At 42.0% G+C, this 26840-nt stretch overlaps 1 protein-coding gene across 1 annotated transcript in view; it reads left to right on the top strand.

The window, feature by feature from the left end:
* Window positions 1–7747, top strand: part of SATB2 (SATB homeobox 2) — a 181492-nt gene extending 173745 nt beyond the window's left edge. The window contains exon 11 of the mRNA XM_059393138.1: window positions 7231–7747. Within this exon, the coding sequence (XP_059249121.1) occupies window positions 7231–7692 (462 nt within the window). The 3' untranslated portion in view covers window positions 7693–7747. The remainder of the gene's footprint in view (window positions 1–7230) is intronic.
* Window positions 7748–26840: the final 19093 nt, after the last annotated feature.

Genomic DNA, 26840 nt, shown 5'->3' with positions numbered 1-26840 from the left:
CAGTTCACCCCATAATGATACAGTGAATTATATACTTTCCTGAACTTAATCATTTAAGATCTCGCTTCCTCCCCTGCAGGCAAAAACCATTACACTTTACACATGGCTCCCAGCTGGTTTTCATTGAGGCCTTCAAAATCTATTTGAACCCTGAGAGGTTTAAGAAGAGCTGCTTTATCTTTCTTAGTCGACTTTTGTCATGGTACCATTTTGTCCTTGTGTTTTCAAAAACTGTCCAGTTTTGAAGGCAGAGAAACAGCATGGGTCCGTATTATGGCTGTGCTTTGTCACCGGGCAAGGAAGTTTGAGGTTTTGTTTTGAAGTTGATGCGTCTTTTGAATATATTTACGACTCTTATTTCTTTGTCACTGTTGTTATGTCCTTTTATATATTTAAATATCATATTTTGGCCCAAAGAGATTTCAGCAAGTAAATAAGGAATTTATTGGACTTTTAACTTTCTATTTGTTGATGTCCTATCCATAACTTATTTATCAACATTTAATTGTTGGTGAGAAGACTACTTATTAGAAACCTTTGTAAATTAATAGGTCCCGTTATAATAGAAACTCCATAAATATTTGATAAACTGACAATTTTTTTTCTCCTTTAACTAGGGTTGATTGTCTTCAACATATTTCCTTTCAGACATGATAAGCACGTCTGATGAAGAAGGCAGCCGTCAGTTAAATGTAAATTAACTGTTCTCTTGAGGATAGAAGTATCAGTGCATTCTTCTGCACTGGTTGTTGTTATAATAGTGTTGCTCTTTGGGACGGTCTCTTGAAAATCCAGTAATATATTGAGTTTTTCTTACTTAGTATGTGGCTATATGAACATCTCTCTTCTCTTTAGCAATAGCGGTGGTTTCAAGCCCTACTACATTTCTGGCTAAATCAGAATATGATTGCAGTTCACTGAAGGCTTTCTATCACCTTGACAGTAGAATGCCAGGGTCTGGCCCTGGCGACCTTCCACTCATCATTTCTCTCTGGCACAGGGCTGTTCACCACTACTTCCTGTGATGGTGAAAATGTGCTGTCCCATATGGTATTGCACAATGTGGCAATCGAGCACATGAAATGTGGCTTGTTTTGCTTCTAGTTTTAATTAATTTAACAAAATGCAAGTAGCCCCACGTGCCTAGTGGCTGTTGCACCTCAACGTGCCGCCTTCCTTGATGTTCTTCAAATATATCGAATATATTCCTCCCTACCGTGCTACGGTTTCCTTTGCCTGGAATGTTCTTCTTCATGGCTTGTTTCTGGCTCCCTTCAGACCTTTGCTCACGTGCAGCCTCCTTCAGGAGCCTTCCTTGAGTCACCGTATCTAAAGTGAATTTCACTCTCCCCAGTTCCCCTCCTTTTGCGTTACTCAATTTTTTGCTTATAGTATTTATTACTACTTGGCATTTAATTTATGTCTGTCATCTCAAAGTCTAGAGAGTTTGTTCAATTTTCTTATGTAATCTCACTAACAGAAGGCAGGGGAACATGAATGCTCAAGGGCATGGGATTTCAAATCAGACAGACATGTTTTGGAAGGCAGCTATGCTCACCACTATACCACCAACGCCAGACAGACATGTTTTGGAAACCAGTTCTACTTTTAAGCTATATGGCTTCATACAGATTACCTCTACCCTCTCTGAACTCCAGTTTTCTCATCATAAAATAAGGGCAAAAATAATCTGCCTGCAGGATTACTGTGAAAATAAATAAAATTAGGTAAAATTAATGTATTTTTAGCAGTTAGGCCAGTGTTCAGCTCATGAACTTCACACAAATGCTACCATCTATTACTGCTTCTATTGCTCCTACCACTGCTGTTATTCTCGAAGATCCTCAGCTATTCCTATGCTATGAACACTGATTGTCATATTGAAAAATCGACAAGAGAAGCTATGAAATAGAACTCTCTGTAGAAATTACTAGAGATGAATAGTTAACTAATTTAAGTTCAGTTGTGATGGAAGAAAAATCTATACCAAAATAGAGCTAGAATGAATGATCAGGCTTGTTTGCAAAGGTCAAAAGTGAAGGGATGGATGGCTATCTTTACAGAAGGATATATTCCATCACGTGGGGAAATCACGTGAAGAGAGATGGTGGGCGTTAGGAATAGAAAGGGTCAACTCCTGGGTCCATTTTGAAAAAAGAGGGGAAAGGATGAAGCTGGAAAGTTTGTGGACTTGGGCAGCTTCTTTTACTTCAATATCTGGGAAGATGCTCTGTTCACAATCTTAACTCAAGAAAAGTCCCAGAAAACAGTAAATCTAGTTGTGTGAAGAAAGAACTCATTAGAAAAGAACATATATCTCGATTCATTTGGCAGGTCATTCTCTGTCTTGGTTGAAGTAATTGTAAATTTTGTGGTTTAAAGAAAAAAAAAATCAGCCACAAAATAGATGTCTGAATTATCACATGAGCTGAGGAACAGGACGACCTCTTGGCCCATCCAGCAGGAATCAATGGCCTGGCCTCTCACTTAAGTTACTCAGGGAATGTGGAGGGGACAGGAAGCAGACTTGATTCATCTAGTGAACCAACAAGGAAATTTGAGCATCTCTGAGAAATTCAAACAGAAAAACTAGAATTCAGTTAAATGGGAGTTCAGAAACCTGTCCTATGAAGATGAGGCTAGAAGAATTGACATTATTTATTCAAGATATAAGAAAATGAAGAAAAGTTCCTGCCATTTAGATGGGAGGATTTTAAGATGGGGTTGCATTGATCGTCCTTTCTCAGAAAGATGGTTTTGTAAGCATTAGGCTTTACTCTATACTTCCTTGATTGTCATAATAAAAAGCCACTGCAGTTGGTTAGTGGGAAAATCTATGTTGTGATTTTTTTTTTACCTTTTTTTTTTTCCTTTCTTTCTTAAAAATTGTCAACAGATGATAAACAACTTTCTGCCTGGGTGGCTCAGCCGGTTAAGTGTCTGCCTTTGGTTCAGGTCATGATCTCAGGGTCCTGGGATGGAGCCCTGCATTGAGCTCTCCCTTCAACGGCAAGTTTGCTTCTCCCCTCCCTCTGGGATCTCTCTTGCTTTCACTCTCTCTCAAATAAAAAAAAAATATAATCTTAAAAAAATAAAAGAAAAAGAAAAAAGAAAAGACCTTGGAGGGAATGAAGCTAGCTGGGACAGAACTTAGGGCACCTTTCGGTTTCAGGTCTTAAACGCCTATTGTAGTTGAAAGGGAATGACAGCCAGTGTGTCCATGTGACTGAAAATACTCAGACAGGCCCTTTTGCAAACTTGAAAGGCGGTTTCACTTTAGAGCTGCCTGTTTTGTCATTCTCGATTTTGACGGCTCTCTACTTATCGGCTTGAAGATGCTCAAAATGTCACTTATGCTTCTTCCTGTAAATATTGTCATGCCACCCAACTCACTGTACAATATCGTATGACCAGAAATAAAACATTTCTCTTTGTAGATCGTTTCTGTTGCTTTTAGTTCTCCGAGAACCATCTCCTCTTCTGTGATGGGCAGTGACATTACTGTCCCTCGGAAACCCACTTTCTCACACTGACAGGTCACCGTGTTTATAATTTCCAATGTAAAGGGTTTTCTTGAGGTGCTGCCCATTCCAGGTTCTCTCTCTCTCTCTCTTTTTTAAGATTTTGTTTATTTATTTGAGAGAACGCATGAGCAGGGGGAGGGCAGAGGGAGAGGGACAAGCAGACTCCATGCTAAGCAGGGAGCCTGATGCAGGACGCAATCCCAGGACTCTGGGATCATGACCTGAGTGGAGGGCAGATATTTAGCCAACTGAGCTACCCAGGTGCCCTCCAGAGTATTCTTGATCCAAATACCACCTTACTGAGGAACCATGAGGATTGAGTAAACCAGTCTGGGTAAAGTTGTTAGCGCTGCCTGGCCCAGCGTAAGCGTCCAGTAAGTGGCTGTTCTTACTGTTGTTGCCCTGCTGTTTCATGTGTGGCTTCTCTGCTTCCGTGTGTTGGCAAAGCAAGAGTCTGTGAAAGGAGAGGTGAGGGCGGCCAGTTGGTTGGACCTAGGAGAAGAACTAACCCTATCATGCAGAAAGATTATAGTAACTTCAAAGTCTAGTTTTGGAAAATCTCTTTAAATCTAACCAGTGCAAAATGGAAAACCCCTAAAGAACCAATCTAATTATTTAACTAAATGGAACCATTATGCTGACTTTTACTACAGAAGGCAAGCATAATTTAGAAAATGGGGCATTTTAATTCTCTTTTGTTTTCCAATTAACGCAATTGCTCTAATAGGAGGTACTCGTGCTTGAGTATATAGGTTCTTTGAGTACATATTTCATATATAATTTCAGTGCCTCTCTCTCTTTCTCACCAAAAAACCAAAATCCTCACCTGTTGACATAGGGATTCATTTATTACAATGGTCAGGCTGCCCAGATTATGACCTCAGAGCAAATATCTTCTGCCATCAAAGTGCCCTGAACAGGCCCGTAGCACAACTCTACGTTCCCTTCCGGCTATAATTAGGATGTTGAAGTAACAGAGCTCTCAGATTTTTGCTGATGCCAGCTTACCACAGCAGACCACATGAATTTACTCTTAGTTGAAAGTAGTAAAGAAAATGCCAAGAACATTCACTTTAATTGGTCAACAGTATATGGACCTTTAGTGCCCCTGTTTGATGGCCCTGTGTTTCACATTTCTTTCTGCCACCGCCATCAGCTCATTGTGATGGATATTCTTATTCGCACTTGATTATTCTTTGTATTATTATTTTGATTGTTACGTGGTTGCTAATTATCGTTTGAAAAGTTTCGTTCTCTTCGGCTTGTTCTTACCTTATTTAGGTAAAGATCTCATGTGCCCTAATTTTTTCTAAATTCCATATAACAGACTGACGTTTTCACGTTGGTAAGGAATTGTATTCTCATCAGATGGTCCCTGAGACTGGAAGAGGTGGCGGAATTTTTTTTTCTTAGATGCTTGCTCTGATGTTGCTATTTCATAGCCAAAAAGAGAAAATGGGTCTTGTGGGTAGCGTGTGATTGTGGTTGTAATAGGGATGGGAATGGGGACACACCATTGACTCTGTAATGTAAACAGATGTGTTTTCTTCTGGACCAGTGGGATCGATTTCCCCCTGGACTCTGGAAGATGTGTGCTTTGTTGCTCTAACATGAAAGAGACTGCATAAAATAGGAGAGAATGGTAAAAAGAGAAATGTAGGTTTTTTTAAATGTGAACTCAACTATGCTTAAAGGCTCTGGGAGGACCCAGAAAGTAAGGCACTGATGTGAGACTAGGAAATGTGGTCCTTGTCTTTGGAGTTGACATAATGCTATTTACTACGGACCATCACAGAAACCTTTTAATTATGTACTATTGCTGCTGGTTTTGTAAAGTGTGACTAGTGGCTGAGGCTCCTTTCCGGGATCCAGCAGTCCTCTCTCCTCACCACGAAGACCAGCTCACGTAGGCCCATGATGGGAGCAGGAGCAAGCTGTTAGGACAGTCTCCTCCAGAGAGCTTTCTCTCTTTCATCAAATTGAAGAGGCTCTTAAATAAATATTAAAATGGGAAATTACTTCCTGCAGAGAGACGATGTTGAAGCAGCATTTAATGAAGACCAAGCATAAGCTTGCCCAACTAGGGTCGCCTGACAAAAACGGAAACAGTTCAGTTACGGGTATGGTGTCCTCTATTCAAGGAAGACAGTCCGGGGTTGGGAGGATGTGGCACCTCACAAACAGTGGAACACCGTGCCTGAAGGACTTGGGGCAAGATCAGGTTTTATGGATCATTACAAGTGACAACACAAACAGGGCACAGGTAGCCAGGGTTGCATACCTGACCTTATTTAGAAAGGTCAAAGAACAAGAAGGTGTGGAGCCCCGAATTGGCTTGGTGTTTGGGGATTGGCCGACAGGAAGTCCTGTGCTTCTGGTCAAGGGGCGCCATTACAGGAACTGGAAAGTTCAGCCTGCTGATACGGTGCCATGGGTAAGAGCAGCTCTGTCTTGGGTCTACAAATTTATGTAAACACTAGAGGCTTTTTCTGTTTTGTTTAGTTTTCCTTTTTTAGTAAGTGGGGAATATGTAGGGCTAAAAAAGAAATTTAAGTTAATTACAACAACTAGAAAACTTGAACAATTAAGGATTAAAAAACAGAAATTAGGGAATGTGTGCAAAACAGAATATTAATAGTTTGTGGTGATATTGAGGTCCACCTATGTGAGTTTAAAATAGCCATTTAAAATTTTTCATTTAAGAAAAATGTTATATCTTTAAATTAATTTGGAAATCTATGTATTTTAAAAAAACATTATTGAAGGATCAATATCAGGGTTGAAAGAAAATAAAAGTTCTTCCTAATTTTATGAAGTATTGATTTTCTGACTGGAATACCAACTAATTCTCTGTTCCACTCTTAAGGGTAATTATGAGGCTGATGGTAATAATTACTCTCATTTCTTGGATGTTAGCCCTAAGCTTGAGGTGGATAAACTATGGCCCATGGCCAAATCCAATCCACCACCTGTTTTTGTAAATAAAGTTTTATTGGAACACAGCCACGCTCATTTGCTTATATATTACTTATGGCTGCTTTCACACTACAAAAAGAGAGTTGAGTCATTGCAACAGAGACGGTATGGCCCCGCAAAACCTACAATATTTACTATATGGCCTTTTACTGAGAAAGTTTGTCAACCTCTGATTTAAGGTAAGCACTATTCATTGCATATACTATGTTACTTAATTCTTACAACATCTCTAGGAAGTCAGTGTCTTATCCTTCTTTTATAGATGATGAAATTGAGGTTTAAAGATGTTAGTGCCTGATACAGGGACTCCCAATTAAGTGGAAGATTCTGGACTTGAACCCGTGAGGTCTGATTGTAGAGCCTTCACTGTGAGTTCCATTTCTTTGCACTCAGGCTTTAGAGAGGTGGTGTGATCACCCTGGTTAACCCTGGGGAAGGCTCTGGAGCCAGACTGAATGCCAATGACCGGGAACAACAAACTTAACTTCTTTGTGCCTCAGGATATAAATGTCCGCGCACCTTACTGTTATTAACCTCTGGTTTTGTAAATGAGATTCTGAATCTCCAGAAATTCTTTCAAGTTTGCCAGAGACCTGAATTTACAAATGACTACAGCACTGCAGTCCGAAGGTAGACAGGCCACACACTCTTCAGAGGGATGACGGCTTCTGAAAGGTGAAATCCTGAGTCAAATGTTCAATTTTTTTTTCTTCTTAATTTTAATGATCAGGTCCTGCACCGACAGCAGTCTCAGCCGGCCAAGGAGAGCTCCCCGCCCAGAGAAGAAGCTCCTCCCCCACCTCCTCCCACGGAAGACAGTTGTGCCAAAAAGCCCCGTTCTCGCACAAAGATCTCCCTGGAAGCCCTGGGGATCCTCCAAAGCTTTATCCATGATGTGGGCCTGTACCCTGATCAGGAAGCCATCCACACGCTTTCTGCACAGCTGGATCTCCCCAAGCACACCATCATCAAGTTCTTCCAGAACCAGCGGTATCACGTGAAGCATCACGGGAAGCTCAAGGAGCACCTGGGCTCCGCGGTGGACGTGGCCGAGTATAAGGACGAGGAGCTGCTGACGGAGTCCGAGGAGAACGACAGCGAGGAAGGCTCAGAGGAGATGTACAAAGTGGAGGCCGAGGAGGAAAATGCCGAAAAGAGCAAGGCCGCGCCTGCTGAAATTGACCAGAGATAATGTGAACTCCTACCAGGCCAAGCAATACGTCGGTCCAAGGATTTTCTGTTTTAATTTCTTTAAAAACATTTTCTTTCTTTCTTTTTTTTTTTTTTTTTTTTTTTTTTTTTTTTTTTTTTTTTTTTTTTGGTCTGTTTTGTTTTTCTTACCTTTTTTGACATTTCTTTTGTTGCACAGGATACACCTATAGACTGAATAAGTTCAGTATTTCCGAATCAGACATCGCCTTGGCAAAGACACTCAAGTGTTACACTTTTACAATTGACTGGATCATAATAATTATAATCACAGGAGACTCTGCCTTCATTATCCTTGCACTTAGGGAAGAGACATCAGGCAAGTTCCAGGATGAAAAGATCTACGAAATAAATGAAGGAAGCTACAAGTGTGTGTGTATATGTATATGTATATATCTATATATTTACATATATATATTAAATTGCATGGGACAGAGAACTTTACAATCCGAAAGAATAGACTGTGAAATGAGTTCTTAAAGAAGAGACTTGTTTATGTATTTAAAAAAAAAAAAAAAAAAAAAAACCACTTCACAGTGAGTCGCTTTGGCTTTTTGATAAACTGCGGCCTGCTCTCAGGGTGGGGTGACTATTTTTGAATTCCTATTTATTTTCTGTGTTCGTCCCTGATTTTTTTTTTTTTTTTAATTCTATGGCTTCCTATCTGGCAGCTTGATGGGTAATTTTTGAGGTATGTATTTAACAAAATAAATCAACACTGCCAAAAAGAAAGAAGAAAGTAAAGTGGAAAAGAAATCAGGGCACCTTAAAATGATACAAGTCAAATTGCTCTTATAAGACACAATGCACACTTAAAATGACTCGATATGTTCCGTTACTCAACTTGTCATTCCTGTAGTGAACAGATGCATTTCTGTGGAATTCCAAATGAATAAAACTGTAATTCAGTACAGAGAAAACTTGTCCTTCAAGTGCAGTCTTGATAAAAATGACATTTTGACGTTGGACGTATGGAATTCATAGTACAAGCCACGTTTTATTGTGAAACTTATTTACCTGTTCGTGGCTTCAGATTTTAAAATGAATAAGCCTGCTCATTTTAAAGTTGTTTGTTGTTGCTGTTTTCTCTTTTTTTTTTCTTTCTTTCTCTCTCTCTCTTTTTTTTTTTTTTTTTTTTTAAATAGAAAATAGTTCAATGTAATGTTAAGTTAGAAAAGAAGTCGCTGCCCACTTAAAGGGGTTCCCTCTCCCATAAACCTCCATCCTTCCGTCTCCCAAAAGATGTTTCTTAATTTCTCTTTCACTTGGGGCTTCCTCTTCTTCGTACACATTCCATCCACCTCACCAAACGTCTGTGGTCCCTGCTGTCATGCCTCCTCCCTTCCCCAGTATGGCAGCCTGAACAAGAACCCGTTTTCGAATCATTGTGCAGCTCCAGGCAGTAGAGTAAGCGAAGCGATTTCAGTTGGAATCACCTGCTCGTCATAAACGAAAACATCTTCTCAGTTACCTACATAGCGATGACCTTACGTAAAGCAGAACTAATACCGACTGGCTGTGCAGCGGAACGAGCATTAAAGCCGCAGTCTGCTATGGGTCTCCAGACCTCCTGCAGCTTCCTCTCAGAAACATCAATAGCATTACTTCCCACTTCTCCTTAGAGTAATTGCAAGAGGTGACCTCACCTTCGGGACCCGATCCCTGCTTCGCGCGGCCATCAAACAGTCCCATCCGGTTGGATTTTTTTGGAGTTGTGCTCTCACGCAACCTTGTCAAAGACCTCATGCAATATCACTTTGAAAGTTATTTTCTGTTTACTACACAAACATTGTAATATAACTGTTAATACTATTTATATATTTGAAAGGTATAAAAGGTAGGAGTTAAAAAAAAACCTCTATGTGTAGATATTAACTCAGAACTTACACTATACAGGGAGAAGACATGTTGCAATACAAGCTAATTCTAGCTGCTCAGTAACCTCTGGAGGTTTGAAAGGGACATTTTCCTGTACTTTTTCAGATAACGATGTCGAAACATTCTCTTGACGCGAGCGTCACGTACCTTTGCAAAAGGATGGTGGTTTGCAGTTAAGGCCTGGGCCCGTCCTTCTGCTTCTGTAGTATGCTGCAGCTTTAATCCGAAAGTCCACGCTTGCTGCTTGCTGATCTCCGAGTTACTCTTTCCAAATTGTCTTCTTACACTGTTGCTGAAGGTCACTCTGTACACGTAATGGAAACTGATTTTGCCAAGCTCTTACAAGGTGGTTCATCTATCGATGGCATCCGCATTTGGTATCTTTTACACTTCAACCAAAAATTTATTAGGTATTTTTCAATGCTAAGTCTTGCCTTTTATTTTTTAATTTCACTGCCGAGTTTGCAGTGATTCTAAGTGAATCTGTGGGCATTTTAGCCTGTGGTCTTGCCAGATCTTTGCGAATTACAATGCATATATGTCTATTTATTCAATATCTGTCATATAATATCTATTTGGAAGAAGAAACTTTCTCTTGTAGTGCCTCTTGACAAAGCACAATTTCCCGCCTTTTTTTTTTTTTTTTTTTTTGTGAAATGAAAAAAACAAATTGTGTTTTATTGCGGTATCAACAATGTGAATAAGGATTAACATATTGTAAATGTTCTTTTTTCCATGTAAATCAACTATCTTTGTTATCACTAAGTGATAATTAATTTTTAACTTATGTGCATTGTTAGGCTGTTAGAATTTTTTGGTTGTTAAAATAAAACGCATTCAATAAATATGACTTCGTTTGTCAAGTATTTTACTGAGCATTGCTTTCTTTTCCATTTAATTTTTCATGTGGAGTGAGACCCGGTGATTTATTTCTAAAATAAGGGAGCAGCACCCACAATTACAGATGTTTGCGTCCTGTATGAGGCATGGAGTTAATTGTACGTGTGAATGCGTGTGCATCCCTGTGTGTTTGGAAATGCACGCGTGCTCACATTCTGGAGCTGGCAACTTGGAAAGCCATTGCGCCAACGATTTGTCGTATACAAACAAAACTCAAATATATAAAGATATATTTATGGGCTTGCTTCTTTATTTTTCTAGTGAATATTTTCTGTTTATAATTAAAAACCCACAAATGACTGCGTGTCAGGAAACTTTTGGAGCACATATGTCCATGGTTAATGGACATAATAAAAGTCTTTTATATTTAGAGCTGGGGTACCATCATGTGTGCATAGAGGAATGCCGGAAGGATTGATGTATCTGAGAAATGTGTGAAAATGATTTTTTAGAAAGTGCTTACAATGGAAAAAATTGCTCAAAAGACTAAAGTTAATAAGGAAGGAGCTAGTGCTTAGCTTCAGAACTGGCAAAGAGAAAGTCAATTAAAAAGTGATTTTATTTTCTTTTGATATTGTAAATTGTCTTTGTGTGTGTGTGTGTGTGTGTGTGTGTGTGTGTTTTGCATTTGCTTGACATACAGATGTGATTTTTCTTTCCTTTCTTCCTTAGTTTCACTTGCCTTTTTTTTTAGTTAACAGCTCACAGACCATGTAGATAGGTTTTAAGGACAGTTTGTGAATCCTGGATATTTCCAGGAAAGCAGATGGCCTCAAAGCACAGAGTTCTGAAGGTTTTTAAGGAAAAATTAGAGGCTCAAGACAAAGCAAAACACAGTATTTATGCAGATGTAAATGAATTCTGCGTTGGGGTTAAAGACTTGGGAAGAATGCCTTGTGTAAGATAACTGACTTTTAGCACAAATAACTTCTACACGCACGAGGCTGTGTTTTTACGGGTCCTGCTTCACCACAGGTGGCAAAGTCAAGAGTGCGAGGTTCTGCCCACAGACGGGTTGTGCCAGAAGGGCTTCTGCCAGAAGGCAGTCTCTGTGCGAGCAACTTCCATTTCCAAGGAGTGAGAGGTTTCTTGACTCTGTGTTAAGTTCTCCTGTTAACATCTGAGAGCCATCACTCCGTTGGTTGAGTTTTTGTCTTTTTCAAGTTTTTCTTAGAGGAGATCTTTTCCTTTACACCGTTGTTTCCCTTTCTATAAAGATTTAAACAAAGATTTAAAAGTCCCTACATTTTTTTCTAAAGGCCCATCATGGCACAATGAGACAGTAAACGTTTATTAAACATGTACTCTGTGTCAGATGATTTGCTAGGAACTGAGGTGACAAGGGGAAAATATATGACTTGATGTTCTCCCTTCAAGAAGAACTTATAACTTGTTGGAAAGGTTTAATATAATCCAGGAAAAGTGAACTAGTCATACAGTGGTTGTCTCCAGACAGAGAGGTATTTGTTTGGTGAGTGGTACAAACATGTGCTATGAATTTGGAGAAAGAAATGATAATTATTTGGGAGCTGGGGTGGTCTTGAAAGGTGGATCACTTAGCACTGGCTGCATATAATAAGGGGGCAAAGTAATTATGATGCAGACAAGGTAAAAATTTACCTGCTTCTTACAAGAAAGCCATTGCTGAGGTCAGCTGGCTTCATGAAGTTGTCAGGGACTCCCACACACCCAGCTTCGCTTTTACTGGTGTGCCCACGTTCCTTCTTTCTCATGGTCCAAAGAGACTGCTAGAGCTCTCACCATCACACCCACCTTCCAGACACGGAGATGCGAGGAGGAGTAAAGAGCGCCCTGCTCCTTCTCTTTTGTGGAGACTTCTTCAAGCTGTACACCTGAACGCAAGGGAGACTTGGAAGCGTTTCTAGCAGCTGCATTAACTCCAGAGAGAAGGAGCAGTGTGGATATTGGGTAGGCACCTAACAGCCTCTCCCACAGAGGATCTAGGGAAGGATGTTGAAAGTAACTGATAGGAAGATGATAAGGGAAAGGCACGTTTGCTCTGCTGTTACTCCCTGTACCTTGTACCTTCTCTTCAGGACCCAGAGCTCTTACTCCGGCCAAATCTGAGGATCAGCCCAGGTGTCACTTCTTCCAGGAAGCCCTTCTTAAACTGCTGGGCCAATGTGCTCACACATCCTTCTATGCTCATACGGCGCCCAGGTGTCCCACCGTCACAGGACTGTCACAGGACCTGTGGCACATTGTGGTTGCTGTGGTTGGTGTGCAGTCTTTCTTTGCATTTGACCATGCAGAGGACAGGGGTAGGCAGGGGAGGTGACACAGGTCCTGTGGAGAGAGGAGGGACAGTGTTTCTCAGGATGAGCATGCCCCCAGGACGACCCAGGGCCTGGCACGCGGAGTCAGAGACAGAAATGAAGACTGAGCCTGTGCAGTGAGGTTCGGGTGATTTCCAACGCTGCCAGTCCATTGTCGCCAGGATGTGGTAGAGCCGGGACTGGAAAGCCGGGTCTGCGCACCTCCACAGCTGGCGCTTACAACCTAGTATCGCACCACCTCTTTTTGCTCATGTCCTAGAATGTTCTAAAGAGACCCTATGAACTGAACATCAATTTATGGGCCGGCATACTTTATATGAGATGACCTTTTGACTTCTCTTAACACACTTTTTCATAATCTTATCTGAGTCTGACATTTCTGATGGAATTTTGTTCTGAAAGCAAAGCCTATTTTTCAAAAAACACCATGCTCTGCTAGTAAAACTGTCCCAGAAGAATCTAGAAGTAGCTTCTTCAGTGACATTCTAAAAGGTTGAAAGTGTTACCTTCACATATGGAGAAATAATTACAAAAATATTCCATTAACACTGTAATAAATAGTGCAGAGCAATGATTAATTAAAGAGAACTATAATTTATTCACTATCCATTAACAGGCATAATCCCATTAAAACATCAGAGACGAAAGGAGTTCTGGGAGGCTCGGTGACAGCTTTGGACTGAGCATTCCTAGGGACCCTTCCTCACCTTAAAAAAGAGGTAAGGAGAAAAGTCTTTACAATTTCAGTCTGTCTCCAGGTGACTGTGAAGAGGCGGAGATTTATCCTAGTACCAGTTTTCAATAGTTTTGCAGCTTAAATTAGTGTTCAGACCCACAGTTTCCTCTGTGGGAAGTGAAGCTGATAACTCATATATCTCAGAATTGTTATTATTACATATGTAGAAGCACCTAGAACAACCGTTTCCTTGACTTCCTCCAATCTTCCAAGAAAGAAAGAGATGCAGGATATAATAAAATGTTAGAAATGACTTAAAAATAATTCACATGAGTTTTAAAGTAGGATCACGTCTGATGTTTTCCAAAAGTCACCTTAGAGGATTCCAAGCTCTTGTGCCTAGAGGTGCCTGGGTGGCTCAGTCAGTTAAGCATCTCGCTCTTGATTTGGGCTCAGGTCATGATCTCAGGGCAGTGGGACAGAGCCCCAAATCTGGCTCCTCACTCGGTGCAGGGTCTGCTGGAGACTCGCCCTCTCCCTCGGCCCCATCCCCCCATGTGCATTCACTCAGGCTCTCTCTTTCCAAAATAAATAAATCTTAAACAACAACAATAAAGCTGATGTGCATGTGTTCTAGTCCCTTCTTTGTGCCTCCGCTCCCCCCCCCCTCCCATTCTCCCTTATTACATCTCTCCCCCCGCCCCTTCTTTGCTTCCCTTCTCCCATTGAGAGCCAAAATGTGGTTTTCTTTCTCAAGGAGAAAGAAAATGATCACAGTGTTTTAGTAGCCTTCTGGAATCGTCCAAGGGAGTTGTTGAAACATGGATGGCACTGAGCTCTCGTTTTCCATCATGCTTCATCGCTGCTTGTTTTGTGCATGTTTGCGGATCCTTTCTTTTCTCTCTGGGGTCTTCGTGGGGGTGGCGGGGATGCGGGCAGAGCCGCAGGCTTCCTTCTCTGGTCCTCCTCTTCCTGGATCTGCTCTTTCCTCATTCACTGTCTTGAGACCCTGCCCGCGCGCTGACCACCCCCCAGTGTCCACTCCGGGTCTCCGGACTGTTCGGTTCTCCTGCCCACCTAGCACGTCCACTTCACGCGGCTCTAACTGACCGCCTTGTCTTCTTCCCACATGTGCCCCCCTGGGCTGATGGCCACTCCAACCTTCCATTTCCTCTGACCTCAAACCGCGGATTTATTCTTTATTCTGTTTCTTTTCCGTCAGCAAAGTTCCATCAGGTTGCTTTCCAAGTACATCCACAATCGGACAAGCTCCCCGCTTCGTTAGGCTCCCAGCGGGGTCGGAGCCACATCCTCTTCCTGGATCGAACCCTTCCTGACCTCCTTCCCTTCCAATCTCCCCCCACACTCTGGGATCCTGCCGCATCAGCCTGCGGGTTCCCCACAATACACAGGCCCCCTCACACCTTTGCTCTCCTTCTACCTCTTGGCTTTGCTAGGAGAGCAGCCCGTGGACCCTCTGCCATAGCCGGGTCCCGCCCCTCCACCCCTTCTAGTCCCCTCAGACATCAGCTCTTCAGGGAGGAAGACTCGGACTAGCTTATTGGAAATTGCAAACCAACCCCACTCCTGCTGGTGGATCCCTTTTATCTTATCCTACTTGAGTTTTTTCCCTAGCTTTTAACATAATCTATAATTTACTTATTTTTCGTGGTTTTTGTTTACTTGTCAGTTCCCTCACCATCCAGTGAAAACACCAGAAAGGCACAAAGCCTGGGTTTTTTGTTTGTTTGGTTGTTTTTTTTTTTAACCAATAAACGCTTAAGTGGGGTACCTTTCATAGTTTTTATCTAGTTGGATTTTTCGATTTTCAACTTCAGCCAGGATTAGGGATTTGAATTTGAATTACATTATGGAGATGAACATCATCTGACTATTTCTTTGATGCATAACCAAGGCCCCTGATGCCTCAGCAGCCGCTCAGGCCGACGTTTGTAAGCCCACGTCTGGGTCATTCATTCGGGTCTGTGATTCTCTGCTTTCATCAAAGACATAATCACTGAGCCACAGATTTTGTTGTCTAGCACATCCCCTCACTCAAACAGAAATCCCTTCTCGGGTTGGAGGCCTTCTTGGCTGGAGGCCATGCAGCCTAGTCCCTCCATGACTAGGAGCTTATGACTTTGGAAACCAGCCCATTCCACCTTTGCCGGAGCCTGCTGCTGTCCCTGAGGTACCACTGGCGCCATCCTAGGCAGCATTTGCTCTTCTAGTAACCACCTCACATATGTGAGCTCATGCCGGAGCAAACTCCCTGAAGCTCTTAGACTTCTTGTATTAATCATGTGATATAGATACATGGGAAGCCTATGTCGTTTCAACTGTATGAATACAGCTGAGATCCAGGAAAGGGATCATCCTACCCTCTTCAAACGAATCAGGCCACATTACAGCATTATTCTCAGTTCTGCATGACATGTTCTGGAAAAATATTGGTAAATCGATGTCTAGTCAGAGGACAGGAAGTAGCCAGGATGGTGAAGGGCCTTGAAAGCTTACTTTCTATTAACTTATTCTACCCTGTGACTTATTCATCAACCAACAAACCAAATGTATGAAATGTCTATTACGTTGAAGTCACTGTGAGGGAAACAAAGTCTGGATCTTTAACTGACAACAGTAGAACTCACTTGAGCCACAGAAGCAGAAGGAATTTGCTAGCAGACCAAAGAGTGCTCGTTGAAGTCTGGGGAGAGTCAGAAAATCAGGGTTAGAGGTTAGAGTCAATGTCCCAGACTACTCTGCTGGAAAGCACACTGCTTCCCCCTTCCCCATGGGGCACAGATGTCAGAACTTGGTTCTGTGGTCTTGGGCAAGGGTACCAGCCGCAGAACGTCTGCCTCTCGTGCCTCTGAAGTCTGGATGGCTCTATTACTGCCCCTAACAGAAGGGAATCCACATAGCGTACTTTTCCTTGTTCCACCGCTCTCCAAATCAAAGTGTCCTGCAGGTGTGACTGATCGGAGCCATCTAAGTCATGTGCAGGGAAGGCTGGGAATGTGAATTTCTATCTTCCACCTTGGGGAAATACAAGTTCATAGGTGGGAACTTGGTCAGACGTAGGAGACACAGTCAGAGGTACTCAGGCTGAACAGCATGCCGAACGGGATTGCTAGACTGTGAGCTCTTTGAGGAAAGAACCTGTGTCTTACTCAAACAACATGGTGTTTGGTTTGAAATAAGAAAGATCTGGTATGAGTCCTGACTACTCCACTTCTGAGTTTTCTATGACTTTGGGCTATTATTTAAGCTGGATCTTAGTTTTCACCTTGATAAAAACATGAAAAATCATACCTATCTTGCAGTATTTTTGTGTATGAGAATCATGTTAAAAGCATCTAAAACATAGTGCCTGCCTGCAAATGATTGGTTTCTCTCAGTATCTTCATATTTCGACGGCCAAGGATGGGGCTTGGTGTAATGTTCAATCATTTAAAATGTGGGAATGTTTATGGCAATCATGGTATTTGCCTTCAAGAAAAATGTCAGTGAACAGGTAACATGTAAACCTCAAAATACTAAAATTCCAGGGGAAAAAATCCTAAATCCACTGTGGATGGGAGGGTCAGTGTCCTCCAAGGTGCTGATGTCTGTTTTTTATGAGTAGAAACTAGGAGTGGCCTCAAGTTATACTTAGTCCTGATATTTGACTCCGAGTGACTGAGTGTGAACTTGGTCAAGGGTAAAAGTCATCAATCGTTCTTCTTCATTTTTGTATTCGATGGGATATTACTAAAAGTTTCCCAGTTGTAGGCCGACTCATTAGATTATCTGGGAACACATTTTATAACTAATTCCAGGATGGACAAGGCATCAAATTTGGATGCTTGAGCATCAGAAGGACCATCAAAACATAAGAAAACTTTCTCTACATCAAAGACTGCTCACAGATAGCCCTGCGTGGAAAGGCTCCAGACTCAAACTGGAACAACGGGCTTCCAACCACTTATGGGTCAAAATACTTACACATAATCAAAGTTGCTTCCCGCAGGTAGTCTTGAGGCCCAGTTCTAGTGCTAGTGAGGAGGGCTTTTGCTTTGGGAACAGCAGGAAGACTCTGCAATCTTCAGCATCCGCATAGAATTGAGGCACTTCTGCCAAGCCTTCGTCATCAAGTATGGCTCTCAACTATCTGCTACTTTGGAAAATGCTCTTTTGGAGACGATAGTCCATGGTGTCATTGCTAGACATTCGGATTTCATGGACCAGTAATATCCAACCCCACGAGACTTGGGCACCCACAGAGAGTTGTCAAGTTTGATATTGGCAAATAAAACGTTCAATAAAAAGTACTAAATATAAAATGGCATCTGCTGTACCAACCTTACATCAGAGAAAGGACTTTTAACCCCTACCAAAGCCGTGGGGGGCATGCATAATCTTAGACCAGAGTCTGAGGGAAGTTAACCAGTCTGCCATGAAATGTATATGTCTTGGTCTTCTTTTTCTCCGTTGTCAGGTTGGGGGCGGGGGGCAGAGAAAACTCTACCACAGCTCAGAAGCTGACCTCATATGACATTTGAGAACTGCTGGTCTGAGGAATACACTGGGTATTTACTTCCCCAGATACTCTACCTTCTGATTAAGTCAGGCGCCAGGAGACCCACACTGAAACTGAAATGAGCTCAGCCTACAAAGAATAGATTCAACTGTGCTTTGCTGCTATCAAGGTTTGTTATAGGAAACTGCTGCCATGTGGACCTTACCATTTCCTTTTTAAAAAATATTTTATTTATTTGAGAGAGAGAGAGAGCACAAGCAGGGGAAGCAGCAGAGGAAGAGGGAGAAGCAGGCTCCCCGCTGAGCAGAGAGCCTGATGCGGGGCTCAGTCCCAGGACCCTGAGATCATGACCTGAGCCAAAGGCAGACACTTAACCGACTGAGCCGCCCAGGCGCCCTCTTACCATTGTTTTTGCTGTTGCCTATAATGATGCAGCTGTTGCTATAAAGTCTGTCACTGGCTCCCAAGTCAACTTCCACTTGAGAAATTTAGAGTTGAAAGTAAAGAAGATCATTGTCTCTCCAGGAGAACAGGTATGTTGTTTTCTTTTGCTGCTGATGAGAACAGTTGAACTTTTTGAGTTGCCTTTTTTGCCCCAGCTACTAGGAAGCTCAGAGTCAACTCTAATGTTACTCACAGCTGCAGAATGAACCCTGTATTTCTAAACAGGAAACAGGTGACACCTGAAATTACCCAGAAAACTGAGCTTAAAGAGTTCAGAGATTTAGCAGCAAGTCATTAAAAAATTAATCCTTTTAAATCCATCCATCTGAAGGGACCAAAGAACTCCCCTGAGTTCATATTCTGGAAACTTTCTATGACCATGCAGGTTGTCCCCAGCACAGGGGTGCTGGGTCCAGGCCAAGAGGCAGTGGAGGCTCAGCAAATCCCGTGCTTCGGTGTGGGGTCTGCTTCTGTCCAGAGAAGGAGGCCCTTTTCTCTGATTAGCACCGAGGTACAGAATGGGCCAGGACCGTCCCCGCCCACGCTCATGCACAAATCCGTTGGCTTGTGCCTCTCTTATTTCAGCATCTGCTCCTCTGACATCAGAATCCCACACCTAAAGGTCTTGTGATCTGTGAACCCAGGATGCTCTCCTGGGCTGTCATGGGCTTTGCGGGGGGGGGGGGGGGGAGGCCAAGCTGCATCTCGGCCTCAGTGGACGTCGGGCGACAACAGAGCTTTGCCTCAGTGGAATCAACGCCGTTGTTTCCGCCTCTAAGTTTTAGCACGAAGGCCAAGGCAAGAAACAAGAGAGCTACCAAAAGCAACAAAAAATTGTTAGTCAGAACTTTTGACTGATTGGTGCCTCCAATTTCCCCCAACATGCCAGATGTACAGCTTTTTACTGTATGTAGTTACATATGTGTCCTTTGCATAAAGCCTCTCTGGCTAAACCTCAATCCCTAACTATTATATATTCTGAATAAAAGTGAAACATCTCAGCATTTGCAAAAATTCAAGATTTATCAACATATTGAGCTTTTACTAAGTCATGAATTCCTGATTTGTATTCACAGTGCTTTTACATATTCATAGCCCTCTTTAGCCAAAGATCTTCAATATTCATTTACTATGGAGTGGTAAGTATATATTATTCAACTCCATTTACCAATGGGTAAACTGATGCCCAACTGAAGGCCTGATCAGAGAAAGCCGAATAAAGAGCAAGATGCTCTTAGCCCCTCAGAGGGAGCTTGCTCCAGCTGTCTCCCTCCAGAAATAAAGGCCCAAGGCCTGCTTGTGATTCTCACTTCTCAAGCATCAGGGGAATCAGAATTTTTCCTTCTGGATCTGTTGGAAGGTCTTGGATAGAGTTTTCTCTTAAAGTGCATGGGACACAAGAATAGCCCAGGGGAATGAAAAATAGCGTTCTTCCAAATTGCTTCCAATCCATGATGGCAAAGGTTAATTGAGCAGATTAGTTCCTCTTCAACTTGGGGAAGAACAGGTAAAGAGAATCATTCGTTTGCTCCAATAACCAATTAATGGCATCGATTGGGTGAAAAGATCCTGTCTCTCCTACTTTTATTCGAGAAACAGAGGTCAATTTTCTTAATACCTTCCTTTCGTACAATCTATTTCTTTAGTTTCTGAAAAATTTATTGAGGATCCTAACAACGTATTTACGAGGTGCTGATTGAAGGGGAATTTAAAACAGAAGAAAAATATTTCTGGCCAAATTTAGAAAATCACAAGGGATGAATTTGGAATCGATCCCATAGGAGCAACCAGCCTCGAACACACCGCAAAGGAATCTCAAGACTTTTATGATATTTTTGAGACTATACAAATAATGGGCTAAATACATTTCTGTATGGAGATTATTCTGCAATAAAATTTTTAAAAAATGCCTTGTGTGATATTGAAAGGAAGACTATCTCAAAAGGTTAATTTGGGGGAAAAAAGGGTTATCCAGCTCCCTAAAGTGTTCACTTCAAAGTTGGTGGTCAGCAGGCACGGTCTCTCTTTCACTCCAAAACAAATAGAGTAAGTGTAATTATTCAAGATTTCAACGACACGGATGTCTGCTTTTATCAAAATGTGTTGCTCTTCAGATGGCGAAAGGATGATGCATGGCATTGTTGTTGATTTGTATTAATAAACACATAGTGTGAACCGAACTCACCACAATCAAGAACAGAAGTCCCCAGGGATGGAAGTGTTCTCCATCTGTGTTGTCTACTGTGGTAGCCCCTCACACGTGCGTAGCGTTGCTAGATTTAGCAAAAACAAAAGACGATTTTAAAGGATATATTGTTAAATCTTGATTTCAGATCAACAACAAATAATTTTTAGTACACATGCAATACTTGCATGTCCTGAAATATTTGGCTCCATAAATGTTACTATTACTTTTATTGAAAATTAGTATTAATTCATTTTACTTGTGTTTGACTAGAAAGGAGTCCATTGATAGGCAGGGCAAAGGACAGCAAAGGAAAGTTCTTTGAGTGGTTATGGAAAACCATAAAATCAAAGTCTTATAACATGGAATACAGCGGATCCCGATTTCTTCCGGACTCTATGCTTTCGCCATTTAGTAGCCAAGATCTACGGCTGGAGACCAGGATGCAGCTTTACACATTTTCTTCTTTAGCATCTAACTACAATCAAATTTCCAGGTTGCCTCAATGTATGCAACAAGTGTGTCTCCTGAAAAGTTGCTTTAAGTCAGTTTTACCCGAGTCAAAGAACTCAGGATCTGTGCTCTGTTTAAAGGAATGCTGAAACGAGAAACTATGTGTATCTATGTGTGTACACACACACACACACAGACACACGCACACAGACACACACATACACACACATATAAATGACAAGTTATCATATATAACAAATCATCAACCCCATCATTTCAAACATTTCTGATATGCATATCTAATTTCTTTGAAGTATGGTGTTTCCATGAATATCTGGGCAGAGAACAGATGGCACATGCAAAGTGTTTAACTAAAATGAGGTTAATGAAGGGCCTGTTTATAGAGGTGTGGTTAGTGTTAAAAGAACCAAGAAGGGATGCTGGGCACCCAAGGGAAGAGCAACAGGGGCAGCTGCTACCACGCATAGGTATTAAATAGAGTCCAGGAGGAGGAGGAGGAGGGTTAAGAGGCGCTGGGTGTCTAGACCATTGGCCTCAGACACCGAAGACCACAGCAAGGCATGGGGTGGGGGAAAGGGGCGGGGGGAAGGGGTATCCATAAAACCTTTGTTCCTCTTCCATGTTTCGTTTCCTCCCATTGGCCCAAGCCAACCTGAAGCCAGTGGCCAGAGTGGTCCACGCGATGGGAACAATGGAGGTCATGCTCCTGGCACAGAGCAGAGGGACAGATCTGAGGGGAGAGGGGAAGAGAGAGAACAGCCACACGGGTAGTACACATACTTTATCCTTTCCTTGAGACTCAAGTCTCATGTTTGTGAATATTATGGAAATAAATAAATGAAGTCCCTATTCTTGCGTATGAGTTTGCATCACTGAGTTAGTTTGGAAAGTTTTATGCAAAATTAAGTCAGTCTTAGGATGTCTAGTCAGTTTTGTACATAGAAGGAGTGTTGACTGTTGGAGTCAAATTATTTATGTGGACCACAGACAAGAATTTTGTCCTAAAGTTGTGTTGTGTGTGATAGGAGTATCAACTGCACTACAAGCAATTATTTTCACATGTTGCAATAGATCAAGATAGCAACAGTCCTCGGTCTTGTTCTCAGGCTCATGCACTCTCTATTCAGAAGAACCACATGGTTAAAATGAAGATAATTCTCACAGTAATTGGTGGTTTCTTATAACATTTTATTGGGGGTAAAGGAATATCTAATTTGTTTATGGAAGTTTGTAGCACTCGGCGCTGCCATCTTTCTCACGGACAGCAGGGGAGTATTTTAAAAAATCAACAAAGACTTCTTCCCTTTGTGAGGAAGTACTATAGAGAGTTGATGAAAGAAGAAAGGCGCCATGAACCATGATGAATAAACTTTGCAAAATTTGAGCCATTAAAAAAAAGTTTACTCTGAAAAAAGAGGACATTTCTTTCGTGTATCTACTCCCAGAGACACACTTCTTGTTTTATCGTATTTTCCTTTAGAAATCATACTCCGGATAGTCCTAAGAAGACCCTTCCGTAATGGAATATAATGTGTATTTTTCTAGAGTGCAATCCTTGAATGCAAAGAGGTCAGGATGTGGTAACTTTAGCAATTTATTTAACCTCTCAATGCATTTACTCTTCTTTATAACCGTCAGAATCATAGTGTCAATCTCACTGAGTTCTAAGGAATTAGAAAATTAATATATTTCTGGCACATAGTATATGCTCAATAAATTGTAGCTATTATTATTGAAAATTATTATTTACTTTTCTCATTTGCATTTGGGTAGAAAGGAACTTTAAAGTCTAAAGCACAAAGGGCAGCAACGTAGAGTTCTTTGAGGTCGTAATGGCAAACTCTTAGAGTTCCACAGCTAGAATGGATGTATTTTAAGAGACTACCTATTCTAGCCACTAGAAGGGAAGTTAAGCAGGTCATCTACTGTCTCTTGGCTACAATCTAGGGCCCTGCTTACTGCAATGCTGCTTCCATGCCTCTCCCACACTGCCTTTTAAGAGCATGCTGGAGCCTACTCAAGCCAGCTTAGCGGTTGTTTCATTTTTGCGAATGTTGTGAGCTAATGGCTAAACACAGCCATTATTAACAATTAAATTGCATAAACTTACGATAAAATGAATTTTATTAAAATAAAGGTGATCCTCAAGATGTACCACTACATAATTATTTTCCAGCATTACCTAGGCTCTTGTGTCGTTTCTGTCTGTGTATGGTGAAAATACTACATAACACTGGGTTGCTTGTATCCCTCCCCAACTCTGTGTTTGGTGACATTATGTTGGTAGTTTGAAATTGTCCTTGGATGGTGGCAGGATTTATACCACACAAACTGGCAAATGCTACCAATCAGCACCCCTCTTTTTTTGGAGGGAAAGAGTTGGTTTTTAACCTTTACCATGACACCACCACTGGTTGGACATTGCTGCTTTCTGTTAGTGCAGAAGCGGGATAGTGGGTATTACATGGAACCAAACTTATTAGAAAGCTATGCTGGACAGATGATTTCAGGGCCGTTAAAGGCACAGAATGGGAAATTGATTTCAGCTGTTAATGAATTCTAATGAACAGCGATGCTGGAATACTGATCTCCTGATGTAAATTGATCTCTCATAAAGGGCTGTTGAGATCAATGGGTGAGGTACTGATGAGAAATCAAGTGGGTTTTGCCAGAGCAATCCCTGAAGAGGGCCTGTGCCAGAGAGAGGTGACAAGGAAGGTTCAGAGTCACCACAATGGAGTTCCTCACCATGTTCATTCCACCGTAGGTCCTGCGAAAGAGCAATTCACAGAAAGCATCTGCCATCCACAGAGAGAGAAGTGAGAAAGCACCATTTTTCCTGAAGCCATTAGGTCTGTAGATTCTCACCCTCACTGGGGTCCTCTTCCTGAACAAGAGCATCTTCCCTTTCACCATGGACAGGAGATCAGACTTTAATTAGCCAGGAACATTGAGACCCTTAATTTAATGCTGTGTCAAATTAATTACCTTGTTTCACATTCTATTATTTCAGGTCCCAGGAAAGCTGTGACTGAACTGTATCTTTTAAGTCTCTGGTCATCCCCCTTGGTAGCACAGGATCTCTGAAAACCATTCATAGACTATTACGTGAGTGTGTCTGCTTTTGTTAACGTGCATTTTTTGTTAATTGACATTTCATCTTTTAAAGGTCTTTTGTCCAATTTTCTGCCTGTAACTTGAGTTAGGTCAGGATGGGAATCTTGAAATGTTAACCTGGGGTATGAGACAAATCGGAGGACAGATGGGCCTGGTGGGTGGATCTAGAAAGACTCCAGAACCATCCCCTGAGGAGCTGCACAGGGTCAAGGGCATCTAGCTGCAGTAGCAGGACTTCGGCCATGAGACGGATGCCGAGGCAGGAGTCCAGTCCCTGGGGTAACTGGTCAGGACAAGGCAGGGTCTGGGGAAGGTGTGGCTGGTTTGGAGGGATCGTTTATGCCAGTCTGTGTCCTGGAGCCTGACTTTTCAGATTAGAATCCTTGAGTAGGAATAATATATACCTCAGTTTCCACAGATATAAAATGGGAATAATGATTCTGCCTATATGACAGGGTCGTGCGAATTAATTGACTTAATACATGTGAAGGACTTTTAAAAAGTGATTGGCTGCTACTGTAATATTATATTTGCTATTTGATGGACATCATGTTAGGCCTTTCATACACATTATGACATCAGTTTTCTCAACAGTCTTTTTTTTTTTTAAGATTTTATTTATTTATTTGAGAGAGAGAGAGCGTGAGCATGTGCACACAAGCAGGGGGAGGGGCAGAGGGAGAGGAAGAAGCAGACTCTCTGAGCGGGGGTTCCTGAGGCAGGGTCAGGCCCAGGACCCAGAGATCATGATCTGAGCTGACGGGCAGATGCTTAGCCTGCTGAGCCACCCAGGTGCCCCCCTCAGTCTTCTCAACAGTACTATGAGTTAAGAAATGTGTTTGACTCCAATATGTAAAGAACTTGGAGTCATTACAAGAAAAATGCTGAGCAAACTAAAAACCAACGACTTTTATTAGATTCCTCAGAGAATTGAGGTCACAGGGCAAACTGCCACCCCAAAAAACTACAAAGAGAGTGCAGAAAATCACAGCTCAGCAGAGCTTACTGGGAACCGAAGCAACTGGAGCCAGTAACTGGCAGGAACGTGGTGATGGCAACGGACGAATTGCTGGAGACCGGATATGGGTTGAGATCTCAAAATCCCTGGAGGCCCAGACTTGGGGGGAGACAGGAGACGCTTCCTCGGGGTTTACATCCAAAAACTCCCCCAGGGTCTCAAGGTGAAGGTGAGAAAAATTCCCTCCTTCTTCCAGCAGAGGGAGGGGAAAATAACCCTTTCAAAATGTGCCCAGAGCATTCTCCATAACAAAGGCCGGCCCCTCCAGGGAAACCGCTTTACTGGGGCCTTATCTGACCTCATCGGATCAGCGGAAGGACAATCCGACTACTCCACTGCCTCTGGCTTTCCTGTTTTACATCACGAAAGAAAAAAAATCAGGCTAAGAAATTCGTTAGAACGTCACAGCTCAGGGGCTCAGGCCCACTAAGAAATTAAATTTGAGATTTAATCATAGAATAATAGGATGCCTCCCCTCTCCGACACCTTAACACCATATCCACAGGGCCGTGGGATCATAACAGGGATTCCAGCGGAGAGAGCTGCGGGACACATATTCTATTTAAGAAAGAGTTTTTCGAAGGAAACAGAGGAAGGGACAGAGGAGAAGAGAGGACAACACAGGAGAGGGAGAAGACAACAAAGAAGGCAGAGGAAACCAAAGTCTCTGGCACCTACCACCACAGCAAACGTTAGCAGCCAGCCACTAGCCTGATTAATATAAGGCCCCACACTGAAAGCATGATGCCCTCAGGTCTTATTCCCAGATATATTATGCCCTGCTTTCTACACAAAATTACAAGTTATGCCAAAGGAAAGGAAAGGAAAAGAAAAAACAGAGTCTGAAAAATGAGAACATCCATCAACCCCAGACTTACATATAACACAGGTCCTGGAATGATCAGTTAGGCAATTTAAAATACCTATGATTAGTATGTTGGTGTTCTAATGGAAAAAGTAGACGGTATTCAAAAGCAGGTAGGTAATGTAAACAGAGACATGGAAACTGAGAGAGAACCAAAAGAAATGCTAGAAATAAAAAAACTGTGACAGAAGTGAGGAATGCCTTCGACAGGTTCTTCAGTAGACAGATCAGGCTCTAAGGGGGGAAAATGATCTGAGCTTGAAGACAGGTCAACAGAAACTTTGAAAAGTAAAATGTAAAGAGCAAAAAGAAGGAAAAGAATGGGAGAGAATCTCAAGAACTGTGGGACAGTCACAAGAGGTGTAACACACTTATGATGGGAATACAAAACAGAGAAGAGAGAAAGGTGGAGAAGAAATAGTCGAAGGCTGAGAATTTTCAAAAATTTTGAGAAGCATGAAACCACAGATCCAGGAAATCAGAGAACACCAAGCAAGATAAATACCAAAATTTCTATATGTAGGCATATCGTATTCAAATGACAAAACAGCAAAGAGAACATCTTGAAAGAAGGAAGACAATAAAAACAACAACAATAATGTGGGCGCCTGGGTGGCTCAGTGGGTTAAAGCCTCTGCCTTTGGCTCAGGTCATGATCTCAGGGTCCTGGGATGGAGCCCCACGTCGGGCTCTCTGCTCAGCAGGGAGCCTTCTTTCCCCTCTCTCTGCCTGCCTCTCTGCCTCCTTGTGATCTCTCT

This window comes from Mustela nigripes, chromosome 3 (assembly GCF_022355385.1).
Source record: "Mustela nigripes isolate SB6536 chromosome 3, MUSNIG.SB6536, whole genome shotgun sequence".
NCBI lineage: Eukaryota > Metazoa > Chordata > Mammalia > Carnivora > Mustelidae > Mustela > Mustela nigripes.
This window is presented reverse-complemented; position numbering and strand designations above follow the sequence as displayed.